Source organism: Euprymna scolopes, chromosome 25 (assembly GCF_053919585.1).
Source record: "Euprymna scolopes isolate OS-2025 chromosome 25, ASM5391958v1, whole genome shotgun sequence".
Taxonomy (NCBI): domain Eukaryota; kingdom Metazoa; phylum Mollusca; class Cephalopoda; order Sepiida; family Sepiolidae; genus Euprymna; species Euprymna scolopes.
In genome coordinates this window covers 53,051,119-53,067,182 of record NC_136506.1, presented here as the reverse complement: position 1 = coordinate 53,067,182, position 16,064 = coordinate 53,051,119, and the positions used below count along the sequence as shown (strand labels likewise).

The 16,064-nt window shown below is 36.2% G+C and overlaps 1 protein-coding gene across 1 annotated transcript in view; it reads right to left on the bottom strand.

The window, feature by feature from the left end:
• LOC145247354 (large ribosomal subunit protein bL19m-like) overlaps positions 1-16,064 on the bottom strand; it is a 106,495-nt gene that overhangs the window by 79,166 nt on the left and 11,265 nt on the right. Inside the window, exon 2 of the mRNA XM_080109032.1 lies at positions 12,471-12,621. Within this exon, the coding sequence (XP_079965158.1) occupies positions 12,471-12,621 (151 nt within the window). The remainder of the gene's footprint in view (positions 1-12,470; positions 12,622-16,064) is intronic.

Below are 16,064 nucleotides of genomic sequence, written 5' to 3'. Positions count from 1 at the left end.
ATTATGTTAAGTATTCTACCAGTGATACCATATGATTTAATTTTCCTGAGGAGACCCTCATGCCATACCCTGTCAAAAGCCTTAAATATATCTAGAGCTACCGCTCTGCCCTCCCCTGCTTTGTCCAGTGAATGGTATATACGTTCAGAGATTTCTGTGAAGATGTCAGCTGTGGAATGGGCTTGTCTAAATCCATATTGTTTATCAGTCAGAAGTTTAGCATCTGTAAGGTGCCAGACTAGAGCATGGTTAATTATGGACTCAAATATTTTGGCGAAAAGTGGGAGGAGACTAATGGGGTGATAATTTGATGGGTCAGTTCTTTCGCCAGAATTCTTGAATACTGGTACCACAGAAGCAGTTTTCCAACAGCCCAGAAAGCATGATTCATTAAGACATTTGTTGTAGAGTTTAGAGAGAACTGGAGCTACTTCGGCTGAGCACTTTTTTAATAGCACAGCTGGGATGAGATCAGGTCCACATGCCTTTGAAGTATCAAGGTTTTTTATGATAGCGTGTACCTGAGCAGGGGTGATTTTTAAATCGTCTAGCGTGGTGTCTGTCTGCAAAGGAAAGTCAGGCAGGGGGTGGTTGGAAGGGTCCAGTGTGGAGTTTGAGGCAAACCGGCTGGCAAGCATATTAGCCTTGTCGGTTGCTGAGCAAACAACCTCGTGATTGTTGGTTAGTGGGGGAATTGTTGATTGCCCATTATTTACACTTTTGTAGATTTTCCGGAAGTCACGATTTCCTAATTTTTGTGCTTCGATGCGTTTTTTAGTGGTTTACTTCGACTTGCGCAACTGCCATTGCTCAAAGGCAGCATGCATACCGCAGATTTAAATTCTCTCTTAGCTGTCACTATTTCTTTCTTAATGTTATTTCTAGCTTCTATATACTTTTGTTTGTTTGAACTGGACTTATGTTGGTTAAATCTGCGGTATGCATGCTGCCTTTGAGCAATGGCAGTTGCGCAAGTCGAAGTAAACCATTGGGGAGAGTGGGGCTTGCTATAAAATTTCCGCATGGGAACATGTACTTCAATTGCTGTTTTGAACCATTCAGTGGTCTCATTTGCGCACTGTTCAGCAGGAAGAGAAAAAATATTTCCCCATGGGGCATCTCTGATAAGACTTTTTATAATATCTCATTTGAGTACTGGCTCTTCAGTTTTAGGTCTAGAATTTAGGGGGATTTCTACCCTTATCACTGCATGGTCAGCGTTCCCGAGTGGGCTGTCAGCATTTGTTATACAATCCTCGGGAACTGTAGTCAGAAACAGATCTAGAAGTGATGCGTGTTGTTCTTGCTGGTCAGAGAAACGGATTGGAAACGTAAACATTTGTGATAGGGAGTGAGATATAGCGAAACTATGTGTTGAGCTGCCCGCTGCATCTGTGTGAGTAGAGAATCCAAGCCAGTTTTTTTCCTAGACTTAACGTGTTTAACACAGCGTCTGACGCCATTTGTAATTTTCAAATATAACGGTAAATGCTTTGTTTTTCGAGCCGAATAAACATTTTACATTAAATAAAAACACTAAAAAATTATCGAGTTTGGTAGGAAAGAAACTTATCCTGCCTTTGATAATATTTGTTATACATTTGTTTTTTGACAACTTTTTGGAATCTATGTGTACAATAATACAAACCCAATGAAAACACTAAAAATGATCTGGTTAGGTAGAAAAGTAACTTATCTTGCCTTTAAAAATATTTACTTGTTATATATTTGTTTTTGTTGACATTTTTTTTTTTTTTAAATCTTTGTCCAAGTACAAATCCGAAGGGAGTATTTTTCTGTCTATTTTTATTTTTGGTATCGTGCTATTTTAAAATAGTTTTTTAAAGTTAAATGTAAATTTCACAATATCTTTTTCTTTTTTGGTATTTTTTTTTACATTAGGTCCACCTCCACAATTTTCTAAAAAATGACTACTTTTAAAGGTTTTCGACTATGCTGAATAAGAAAATCTCATTTAAAATTTGCAGAGGCAAGTAGTTTTTGAGATATAAAGACCTGTACTATGCACTATAATTCACTGGCGGCCATGAATAAACACCCCTAGCCTCCCCATGTTAAAAATGGCTTTTGGAATAAATACCACCATTATCCCCATGTTAAGAACGGCTTTTGAAATAAACACCCCCAACCCACCCATGTTAAAAATGTTGGAGGTGGACCTAATGTGAAAATTTACGTTTTGTTTTTGTAATAAATTGTTAGTTGGAAGCACAGAAGGCAGATTTGCAATTTAGTTGCACAAATATCCTCAAACCAGGTACTCACTAAAAGGGACTCGTAAAGGTCGACACCGGTATCAGTAAAAGTTTGGTTACATGTTTTACAAAGTTTAAATGGCTAAAATATAAGCACATAATTATTGAAAATGTGATCATGTGATTAAAATTTAAGTTAAATTAACCATGTTGTTTAAAATATTTAATAAATATAACGTAAGATGAAGTTTTAAAAGGATTAAATGTTTTATTTTCTTATAAATTAAAAACATTTCCCTCAATAATTGAAATTTTGTGTACTTATGTATGTTGCAGTGCTGAAATAATAACGTTATTATTTTGAAAACTATTCTTAATGAGAGAGGGTGTTTTTACAAGGATTCTGTGCTTCCACTGTACAATTAAAATAAAAAAAATCATGAAACTTGAATTTACACTGGGGGGGGGGAATATAAAAATAGCACGGTAGTATCTGCCATCGTATACATCCGACAACAATATTGTAGAATAATCAAAAGAACTGTAGTAGTCAATAACACACAACAACAACAACAACAACAACAATAGCAATAACAACAATAATAATAATAATAATAATAATAGCAGCAACACTTACCAAGGGTTCAGCTCATGCACAAGACAGACATCAGATTGAGCTGGACTGAGGGTTTGTATTTATGTACAAGCATATCCAATCAGGTAATTCAGCCAATCACAATCCAAGGAATAGACTGGCCCATGTGTGCACAATGGAATCTCCCATTGTGCCATAAATAGTTCTCCTCTTTCATGAGAGGTAACTTTAGTCTTTGTCAAGTTATCCACAACTTGAACGCTGACCGAAAGTCCACTACACAATCCAATATGGCGCTACGAACAGGATTCGAGACAGAAGATTGGGAAGACTATTTCCTCAAAGCAGGCATTGCTGCCGATTCCGCCAAGAGCTACGCTGCAACTTTTGTGAAGGAAAAACTGAGGAAAGAAAACCTTCAAGTAATGGATCGAGCCATGCTAAGAGAATTGGGAATCACAACAATGGAAGAAGCTCTGTCTATCCTTCGACAAGCCAAGGAGCCCGCTACCCAGACCACCTATGCTAAGGCACCAGCTGCCAGGCCTCCCCAACTTCATCTCGAAATGACCCCTCAACAATTTAGAAAATTTCGGATTGACTGGAAGTATTCACCAGAATAACGGACATGCCAACTTCTCAGGCCAATACCCAGTTATACAGTTGCGCTGATGAATCCGTCCAAAACGCAATCATAAATACGTACCCTAAGTTCTTCCCCACCAACCCAGACAAGCTGCTAGAGATGACAGAAGCATTGGTAACTCAAAAATCAAATCCAATGGTCCATCGGATGACATTTGCATCTATATCACAGCATGAAGATGAACCCATCCAACAATACCTTGTTCGTCTTAGGTCCACGGCCATAGAATCAAAGGCAGGATAAGTTTCTTTCCTACCAAACTCGATAATTTTTTAGTGTTATGCTGACAGCCCACTCGGGAATGCTGACCATGCAGTGATAAGGGTAGAAATCCCCCTAAATTCTAGACCCAAAACTGAAGAGCCAGTACTCAAATGAGATATTATAAAAAGTCTTATCAGAGATGCCCCAACTGCGATCATGACCTGTCCGACATTTACATCAAGGACCAATTTATCAAAGGGATATCGAATGATACGCTTCAGACCGATCTACTGGCAAAAGCCGGGTTGCTAAGAACTCTCAACCAAAATATTTGTCATGCTGAGGCATTTGAGTCTGCACTACGGGACCAAACCGCAATGACTGATACCTCAGACATAGCTACAGTCCGGATGTCAATATATCGCAGGAAAAAAAAACAGTGCTGTACGGACTAGCAGAGGCAATATTCGCACTAGCTCTACTGCTACTCACAACGATAACATTGCTGATAAAGAACCCCGTCAAACCTGCATAGGTTGCGGTAGTCACCAACACGGTACTCCAAGGACAAGTGCCCGCCATTTAACATGTCCGGCATGGAATCAAATGTGCAACACTTGTGGGAAACTTAACCATTTCTCAGGAGTGTGCTGGACAAAGAAATATCACCCGGCAGTGATGAAAAGTTTTGAAGACCAAGAAGCTCCCATGAATACACTCATGGCCCATATCACATTCGATCAAATGAGGGGCACCATTATGACTACAGAAGGTGATCTGTTAACTGAAATAAATGCATCAGTAATTCCATTCTCACCAAAACCAGATCCCAGACAAGCTGTCAATATCCCTAGGAGTCTTAGTACAATGCTAAAGGTTTTTCCCGACAGTGGTGCCGCCATTTGTCTTGGGGGACCAAAGCATTTAATCAAAATGGGCCTCACAGAGATTAGTCTTGTCCAATCAAGAAAGATCATACGAACAGTTGGAGGTTTCACACTCATGTGTCAGGGTTGGCTACCAGTTGAGTTTGTGGTCAGAGGGAAAACAACTAAACAAGCCCTCTACATATGCAAGGGCATACAATGGCTTTATCTCAGCAGAGCAGCCTGCATCGATGTGGGAATATTGCACAAAAATTTTCCAAACCCTTTAGCAGACGAACATGAAGAGGTAGACACCGAGTCTAAAAAGTGTGTAGATCAATTGCCAAATCGCCCCAAAAACCTCCCTTTTCCCACAACAGAAGATAACATAGGCAAAGAGCTGGCTCCTAGAAAAGTTTGCCAAAACGACATTCAACAAAGATGGGATATTTCCAGCCATGTCCGGCCCAGCTGCCCACATTCACCTCAAAGAGGGAGCAATCCCTAAAGCCAGGCATAACCCAATTCCTGTACCCTTCCACTTCAAGGAACCAGTAAGACAAGCCCTTTGGAAGGATGTAGAAAAAGGTATCATAGCTCCAGTACCCGTGGGTATGCCTACTGATTGGTGCAGTACTATGGTAATAACTGCCAAAAAGAATGGTAATCCACGGAGAACAATAGATTACCAACACCTTAACTCTCAATGCAAGCGAGAAACCCACCATACTGGGTCGCCATTCCAGTTGGCACTGCAAGTGCCACCTAGAACAAAGAAAACAGTCCTAGACGCTGTTGATGGATACCACTCGATTCTCTTAGACAAAGAATCTCAACCATTAACCACCTTCATAACTGAGTGGGGAAGATACATGTATCTTAGGATGCCTCAAGGATATGTCGCATCTGGGGATGCTTACACTCGCATATACGATGAGATAATAAAAGATATCCCACGCAAGGTGAAGATAGTAGACGATACCCTGCTATATGACTCTAGCATTGAGGGAGCCTTTTATCATACCTTCGATTTCCTGCTCCAATGTGCTAAGAATGGAATTGTGCTCAACACCGACAAATTCCAATTCTGTCAGGATGTCGTACAATTTGGAGGCCTCCAGATAACTTCTTCAGGAGTGACCCCTTCTGCGTCCACGATACAAGCGATACAGGATTTTCCAGTCCCAAGGACAATTACTGACACCAGATCATGGTTTGGGCTTGTCAACCAAGTAGCCTGGGCATATTCACTGGGTCCAGTTATAGTGCCTTTTTGGGACCTCGTCAAACAAAACTCCAAATTTGCTTGGAATCAAAACCTTGAAGACGCATTCAAAAATTCCAAGCGAGTTATAATTCACCTAGTCCAGAAGTGGGTAGCAACATTTGACAAAGACAGAGCAACTTGCCTTGCTCCAGATTGGAGCAAAGAAGGAATGGGCTTCCTACTCCTACAAAAACATTGTCAATGTACCATGGAAAAAGCCCCAATCTGCTGTTCCGAAGGTTGGCATCTGATATATGCCAGCAAGAGATTTTGCACGGATGCTGAACGCAGATATGCACCAATAGAGGGTGAGGCAGGAGCAATAGCATGGACATTGGAGAAATGCCGTATGTTCGTCATGGGATCTCCAAACATCATAGTGGTCACAGACCATGAACCTCTGAAGGGGATATTTGGCGATCGTGATCTGAGCAAGATCCAAAACCCCCGGCTCTTTAGACTAAAGGAAAAGACCCTGAGATATAGATTTACCATACAGCATTGCCCCGGGAAGTGGCACAGAGGCCCTGATGCAGTCTCCCGCCACCCAGTGGCAATGGTGCAAGCCCTCCTCAATGTATTTCCAACAAAACCCTCTCAAATGGATATACTGGAGTCGAACAACATAAGCAACATAACAGAGTCAACAGCCTTAATAGCAACATTTGCAGACAGCAGTAATATAGCCATGATATCACCAGACCTAATTCGTTCAGCAGGTCGTGGCAATCAACAATATAACAAATTAATAGACACAATACAGCAAGGCTTCCCAAAAACACGTAATCTCACTGCGCCCGAAGTCCGTGAGTATTGGGAGGTGAGGCACCGCCTTAGCACTGACAATGGTCTAGTATTGTTGGATCGAAGGATCGTCATCCCCAAAACACAACGAAAAAAGGTCCTACACTGCCTGCATTCTGCACACCAAGGAGTAGTCGGCATGAAAGCACGTGCCAACGAATCGGTGTACTGGCCAGGGATGGATGCATCAATCCGCAGTATTAGGGCGAATTGCATGGTATGCTCAACCATCGCACCTAGTCAACCAAGGGAGCCTATCATTCTAACACGATCCCCAGAGTGGCCATTCCAGCAAATCGTCATGGATATTTTTTATATTGGAGATCACACATACCTTGTCTGCGCAGATAGGCTAACTGGTTGACTAATTTTATACCGCCTAGAATCAGGTCACACTACTACAACCAAATTGATGTCCATATGCCGACAACTGTTCCAAACATATGGTGCCCCAGAAGAACTCAGCACCGATGGCGGCCCACCTTTCACTTCCAGCACGTTCCAAGAATTTCTGAAAACATGGTGTGTTAGGCACAGATTATCTTCTGTTGCATATCCCCAATCCAATGGCAGGGCAGAGCTCGCAGTAAAAACTGCAAAGAGGATTGTGAAAGGAAACACAGGCCCTCCAGTGTTCCTTGGACAATGAAAGTGTTGCCCGGGCCATCTTGCAGTATTGGAATACCCCAATCCAAAGCATTGGCCTATCACCGGCTCAATTACTTCACCGTCGACTACGTGACTCCATCCCTTCACAGCCAATCCTCTACAAGCCTCATCCTGAATGGGTGTCTATGACCTTTACCTTCACCGAGGTGAACGATTTATATGACCTTCACCAAGGTGCGCGACTTAATACACAAAAATAAACCGCCTCTTAATCACCTGCTAACGCACGCGTCACTGTAACGTCCAATGACAACAACAACAACAACCTTCTCACTCGACCTGCCTTTATACCACTATCTCAATCCCTTCTCTTGCGCATGCGCCTGTAGATTCCTGACAACTTCGAGACTTCCGCTTATAAAAACCCAAGTTTTGTTGTCGTGCATGCCTATACAAGGCACAAACACGAGGGCGTTTGTTGTGTTGGTAAGTACTACAGTGTCAGCGGCACAACACCGCGAGGAAATGCTCCACCACCGCAATGCAAAAATAGTAGAAAGATACAATAAATATACCCACAACCTTCCACCGTTACAAGCTGGCGACACCGTAGCCATCCAAAATCCAATCAATCGCAGATGGAACACAACGGGCAAAATCATCAGTTCCCTACCAGATCGACAATACCGAATCAGGGTTAACGGATCCAGAAGGATCACACTTAGGAATCGCCGTTTCCTCAGAAAATGCGAAGTCAAGCCTGCACCAACCCCAATACCAAGTGCAGCACTAGGACCAACAATTCCCTCAAGCGATACTACATTCTTGCATCTCCCACTGTCTCCCTGTAATAGCACATACACAGCAACCAAACCCCAACAACAAAACACACATATATCCCCACGCTTTCGATCAAGGATTCCCCGAGCTCTTTCTAGGTTACTACCACACAACAAACTAGGCCTAAAAGAGAGATACACCTCTCATACGACCTGGCCTACTCGTGGGGGGGGAGAGGGGAGATGTAGAATAATCAAAAGAACTGTAGTAGTCAATAACACACAACAATAATAATAATAATAATAATAGCAGCAACACTTACCAAGGGTCCAGCTTATGCACAAGACTGACACCAGATTGAGCTGGACTGAGGGCTTGTATTTATGTACAAGCATATCCAATCAGGTGATTCAGCCAATCACAATCCAAAGAATAGACTGGCCCATGTGTGCACAATGGAATCTCCCATTGTGCCATAAATAGTTCTCCTCTTTCATGAGAGGTAACTTTAGTCTTTGTCAAGTTATCCACAACTTGAACGCTGACCGAAAGTCCACTACACAATCCAATAAATATCTACTGTAAAAGTAAACCAGGTTGGTGCAAAATTTGAGACAATGCTATTTTTAAATAGTTTTTTCAGGTGTAATTAAAGTTTCAAGATATTTTTGTTTTTTTAAACTGTAAGGTGTAATCACAGAATAGTTACAAAACATCTTCCCCATGTTAAGAATGGCTTTTAAAATAACCACATATAAAAATTTCCGGAAAAAAAGTGTACTTTCAATTTTGTTTCTTTGCAAAAAAAAACAACAACTGTACTTTCACCTAACAATGTATAGTTTCAATAATAAAAAAAGTTCATATATTTAATTTTATTACGTTTAATTTTGTTAAAAAAGTAAAACTTGAACCTAAAAATTTACGGTAAAAAAGAAGCAGACACAAAACAATCGAATGTAATCGTAATCGGACCGTAATCACGTTGTTGTTTTGTTTTTTTTCAAGTTAAATTCAACTGTCACACTATCTTTTTTTTCTTATAATTTCATGTTTTTTTTTGTAATAATAAATTGATTATTTTTAATAATAAATTATTAGTTGTTAACAAAGAATAGTTACAAAACACCCTCCTCTCTGCATGGTAAGAATAGCTGCAAAAGCAAATAAAAAGTAAAGATATTTTTTCAGCATGTTAACAAAATACATATGTACCGTGAATTTTCTTCGAAAAAAAACAAACTGTACTTTCACCTAACAATTTATAGTTTTAATAATAAAAAAGTTCATACTTTCTTATATAGAAACAACTATAAAAAAAACAAAAAAAACAGTGTGCTGCCATGTTTTGATGGCGAAGATGGTTTTGTTAATGTTCGTTGACTATTATGTTTCAACTCAGAACACACTTTCTGGCGAGCAATTTGTTTTAAATTAAAAAAAGTGGGAAATGAATTTAAATTTTACAAAATAGAGGATTTTTTTCACTTATCGATTAGAGTTGTCAAATCGTGGTGTATGGACTGACAAAGCTACCGGAAATAAAAACCGAATAGTCACGCAAAATGTTGCCTGGTTGTTTTGAAGTGTGTGTATAAAGGGGGGGGGTTAAGTAAAGAATAAGCGAAATGTGTAAATATAAAAAAAAACGATGTTAAACTTCAAGAATTCAGCAAAACCAAAAAAAAGAAAAACAGCGAACAAACGTAAAACTGCTTTAAAAAAGGTGTGTGTGTAAGGAGGGGTAAAGTAAAGAATAAGCGATATAATCAGCTAAAATCGGAAAGTATTCTTGACGAATAAAAGTTTATTTTTAATATGTTAATATTTTTTACTTTTTAATATTTAAAAACACAGTTAGATGATAAACAGTCACTCTTATAAAATTTCACGGAAAACGGGTGTGTAAATTTCTAGTTTATCGACTTTGAACAAACCAGACATTTGATTTTTATATATATAGATTTATAATATTTAGCATATATATGTTATTTATAATATTTATAACTAGCAGGACTTGTGTACCGGTGTTGCTTGGTGAAAATATGACAAAACAGCAACACCCCTCTCTCCGAAAACGTGATTATCTTGTGAATTATTGTATGAGACGTAAATAAAAAACTATGGATAACAGCTGACAGTGGTAGCTAGCGGAATCCATTATTGTCATTGTTGGTGAGTATTGTTATTTTAGATTGGTTACTTGCCTTTCCAACTGTCACTGTCGGTGCATGGCGGTCAGTATCGTGCACTGTCATCTAGTGGTATTAACTGTGGAATAGTGATCTTTTTAGTTGGTTACTGATAGTTGATTGCCCTGGTGGGCACTGCCAGTTATCATATATTGAGGCGGTTACTTGTGGGCATCAGCTACCTTAATTCTTTATCACATTTGTCAAGTGTTGGTGAATAGCTGCCATGACAGATATAGAGTTCTCTGTGTTGGCATAGATGTTATATCACGTGTTTTGTAAGTCTGCAGAATACGAACTATACCATATTTTACATACTGTACTTACATTGTATATGGTAGGTATTGTTTAGTTAATTGTTTGGTAACTCCCATGTTAGGACTGGGTTAATAAATAATAACGTTAGTATTACATTCAAACCATGTCATTACATTTCAACTACTCCAACTTGCACATTTGGTCAGAAAGGAACAAACCAAAAAGAAATAAAAATCCGATTAATTTTTCAAGTGCAAATGAAATGCATTTATTTGTGGTTTTTCCAAAATGACGTCTTTCATTATCTTTCAACCTTTTCACACGGGTTTTACAACGCTCTACCAAAATGACGTCTTTCATTATCTTTCAACCTTTTCACACGGGTTTTACAACGCTCTACCAAAATGACGTCTTTCATTATCTTTCAACCTTTTCACACGGGTTTTACAACGCTCTACCAAAATGACGTCTTTCATTATCTTTCAACTTTTTCACACGGGTTTTACAACGCTCTACCAACTTGTGCTTTTTAAAAGTCTCTCTCCTTGCTACCTTATGCTGGCCTTAGCCAGCACTTTCTCGCTTTTGTGTTTATACATTCATCTTCTCTGCACTCACTTTGCTTCTCCCCTGCACAACCATGCACTGTCCTTTTATCTGCCTTTCTTTTTTCCTTCTTCCCATGACGTCCACCTTTACCATTCTCGCACCAATCGATAACTGTATACATGAAAGCTCAATGAGGATACAAGTGTTTTCTTTCTTTTGCATATACCCAACTCAACATCATATGAAAGCCCCCAGGGGTCTGACATTTGGCAGGAGATACTTAAATGGCACTATTTTAATGGTGGACTTCCCCGCCCTTTGAACAAGTCAGAGCAGAACAAACTAACTACAAATCCGAGTGCTAGAACTAAAGTTAAATGCTCAGAACCGGATCAGAGACGTAAAAAAAAAACAACAAAAAAAACAAAAACATAGAGAGAGAGAGAGAAGACTTTCCTTTATAAAACAGATGTTATTTATTTAGAATATCTGTATTTTGTCATCTAAATGAGACTAAACATTCTTTTGTATGGTGGATCATAAAAAGATCATGATGATAGTAGAGGGCAACTTTAAGGCTCACTTTTCATTAGCTACTACACCAAAGTAGAGTAGGAGGGGCATCATCATTTTTTGCATGATTGCTCCACTTACCCTTGATCCTTCACAATCCTAAGTGTTTAGCAAGTGGGCATCAAGCACATTTTTAGTCTTGCATATGATTCAGCCACTCTTACTATTTAAGTAAGAATTACAATTCAAGTCCAATTACAACCAATGTGGAAACAGTATTCATGACAGCAAAACACATCTTTTTAGAAAGAAAATTTATTATTGACTGGGAGAGAGGGGGCGCCTAGCCTTGCTCAGTCATAAAATATGCTTAAATATATTTTATATATACATATATATAGTACTGGTTTCAAAAGTTAAATGACCTGGGTACCATCAGGTAGAATCAAAACCAGCCGCATTCCTTACTGTTTGAGCTATTGACAGATAAGAAAGATTTAAAATTAAACCATTTCAAGCTATTAATATTATAACATGCACAAAAGTAATAGAAATATGTCAGCAAGTTGAAATGAATATTTTGCAGTTCAATTTGTTATAAAAACCATCATTGGTGTATGATTTCAGTGTTATGTGACCAGAGTTTGTCAGTTAAATATTTACACACAGACAAAAATCTACTGTTTTATTTACATAGATTAAGAATATTTATAACTAAAAAAATTACATAACAATCAAATGTATTGAAATATCATTAAAGAAACAATTTATACTTAAAATACAAAACATTCATTTTATTTTATGTTTCCAATATTTCATTAAAGCATGATGCCTGTTATTAATGGGACGATCAAGAGAAACCACTGGAAAAAGGGGTGTGTGTCTACTGGCATTGTGCTTTATCATGAAATGTTGAACACAGAAAATGTTTTCCATGGATAATTAAACAATTAAGAAAATATCATTCTGACCCGTATTTCTGAATGTCAACCGGTTTCCTTTCCTCTTCTGATAATGGATTGATTATGGCTGCCACATTTTGTGTTAATTTGGATTTACGATATTTCTCCAAGTCAGCATTTGGGATTGTATTTCTTTCAGGATTAGGGTGCAAATGTGAACCTGAAAAATTTTGAAACAAGATTAAAAAAAAATTTATATTTTAAACTAATCAAAATCATTCTTTGGAATTGTATTTAAGTTATCATACTATTGATAGAAGTACATGTTTAAGTTATCATACTATTGATAGAAGTACATATTTAAGTTATCATACTATTGATAGAAGTACATATTTAAGTTATCATACTATTGATAGAAGTACATATTTAAGTTATCATACTATTGATAGAAGTACATATTTAAGTTATCATACTATTGATAGAAGTACATATTTAAGTTATCATACTATTGATAGAAGTACATATTTAAGTTATCATACTATTGATAGAAGTACATATTTAAGTTATCATACTATTGATAGAAGTACATGTTTAAGTTATCATACTATTGATAGAAGTACATGTTTAAGTTATCATACTATTGATAGAAGTACATGTTTAAGTTATCATACTATTGATAGAAGTACATGTTTAAGTTATCATACTATTGATAGAAGTACATGTTTAAGTTATCATACTATTGATAGAAGTACATGTTTAAGTTATCATACTATTGACAGAAGTACATATTTAAGTTATCATACTATTGACAGAAGTACATGTTTAAGTTATCATACTATTGATAGAAGTACATGTTTAAGTTATCATACTATTGATAGAAGTACATGTTTAAGTTATCATACTATTGATAGAAGTACATGTTTAAGTTATCATACTATTGATAGAAGTACATGTTTAAGTTATCATACTATTGATAGAAGTACATGTTTAAGTTATCATACTATTGATAGAAGTACATATTTAAGTTATCATACTATTGATAGAAGTACATGTTTAAGTTATCATACTATTGATAGAAGTACATATTTAAGTTATCATACTATTGATAGAAGTACATATTTAAGTTATCATACTATTGATAGAAGTACATATTTAAGTTATCATACTATTGATAGAAGTACATATTTAAGTTATCATACTATTGATAGAAGTACATATTTAAGTTATCATACTATTGATAGAAGTACATATTTAAGTTATCATACTATTGATAGAAGTACATATTTAAGTTATCATACTATTGATAGAAGTACATATTTAAGTTATCATACTATTGATAGAAGTACATATTTAAGTTATCATACTATTGATAGAAGTACATATTTAAGTTATCATACTATTGATAGAAGTACATATTCTAGTAACAAACTGACTTCCTTTTTGAAAAAAAAAAAAAATGCTTGTAAATCAGATCCCAAAATGTAATTATTACTAGGTATCCCAAACTAGTTTAGGATGTGAAAACTGGTAAATAAAGTTAAATTTTCCTTAACTTTAACTTGCGATATCTCGTTTATTTTTGGGTTATTTTGATAAAGTTTTGATTTAAATAAAATTTAATCTTTTTGATTTATAGATATACTAGCGAGGGGTACCCGGCGTTGCCCAGGTGTTTTTCGGGGTATGTGAAAAAACCCCGAAAATGTGAAAAAAAAACGAAGCCTTCACGACGTGCAGTTGGAAAATAGTAAAGTGGTAAAAATACAAACAGGTGCGTGTTTTTGATTGACGTGACGGCAATAGGTATTCAGCAGTTATTTTTTACGGGACAGTTTTGAATGAGGTGAATAAATCGGCTTGTTTGTTTTTAAAAACCCGCTCCCAGTTTATTAGGTCTGATATGACGAAGTCAACAAACATTACTTAGCTCTCTTGAGGCAACTGGCTTGCGGCCTGTGATTAGAGTCGAGTTTCGCTTTTTTTTATACCGAAAACCCAATGTAACGCGTGCCGATGCGGGGAAATGTGGAATAATTAACGTTTGAAAATCAATAAAATTAAATAGACAGGCGAGCTCCGTGGATAACTCTGAGATATTACAATTTATAGATGATATAAAAAGTTTTAAGAAGTTGTGAAGCGAGCAAGCGCTTCTTCTCTGAAAGAAGCCTTTTGTGGACATCGAGGAAAAGCGTTCATACATACACACGTACATTTTCGCTTTTATATATATAGATAATTTTTTTTCTTGTGTCTTTATAGTTTTTTTTCCAGGTTACTTCAAGTTATGTCACTAATTTTGGTGAATGCGGCTTTATTTTTTACACAAAAAAAATGTTGGTGTTTTTTAAATTTGGTACGCACAATATTGTGAGTCTCTAGGTATAAAAAAAATAGTACCATTTTAAAGAAAAAAGGTCACTTATCAATATGGTGAGCTTAAAAAAGGGTTTTAAGTCGTTTTTCACAAAAAAAAATCCAACTTGAAAACTTCAGTGAAAGAAATATGAAAGAAATTCAATTGAAAAAATTCCGAAAATCTCACAGATTTGTAGAGAAATATCTCCTCTTTAATAATCTGTTGGTGTCATATTACTAGGCTCATAAATCAAGGAGTGCCACTAATAAAGGTGACTGTACCTACACATCGAGATTTACAACTTAATGCCAAGTGACCTGTCAGCACAATGAGCCTCACTACCCAATGAAAACGTAAATAAACAACTTGTTTCACTACAGATTTGTTTTTGTTTATTTAAAAGTTATAGAAAGTTATTGTTTAAAATAATATTTTTAGTGTGACAAGCACGTCAATAAAAGAAATGAAAATTTACAATTTAAAAAATAATATCAGTTGTTTATTTTCTATATCTTCTTTCAAACTTTCATATGTTCTTTGCTTTATCTTCTTTCGGTTGGATAAACTTCCGCATTGATAAATTATCTTTTAAAAAATTAAACTGGGTACATTTTAAACCAAACAAACATTTTTAGTTACGTGTGACTGACGGAAAATTTTTTTTCATTAAAAAAAATGTGCCTCATTTTTTTTTTGTTTACTTATTTCTCTTATGTTCTGCCGGGCGTTTTTGATATATCTAACATTTAATTATTTTTTTTTTTTATTAGACTGTGCAGTTACATTACTTTTAAAAAAAAATTAACAAAATATAGCTACGTTTTAAGTCATGTGTAAATAAAAAAAATAATTTCACATAAAAATGTGCATTTTTTTTTGTTTATGTTCTATCAAGTGTTTTTGATAAATTTGAAGATTTTGTTAAATTATTTTTTAATTACACTGTACATTACTTGAAAAATAAGAACTGAAAATATAATTACGGGGCACGTAAATGAAAAAATTAACAAAATATAGCTAAGTTTTAACTTATGTGCAACAAGTCATGTGTAAATAAAAAAAATTAATTTCACGTAAAAATGTGCATTTTTTTTTGTTTATCTTCTATCAAGTGTTTTTGATAAATTTGAAGATTTTGTTAAATTATTTTTTAATTACACTGTACATTACTTGAAAAATAAGAACTGAAAATATAGTTAAGTTATGTGCATGAAAAAATTAATTTCACCGTAAAAATCATTTTTTTTTTTATTTAATAATTCCCGAGATGGTACTTCTACAGTTTATCACGAAAATGGAGACGC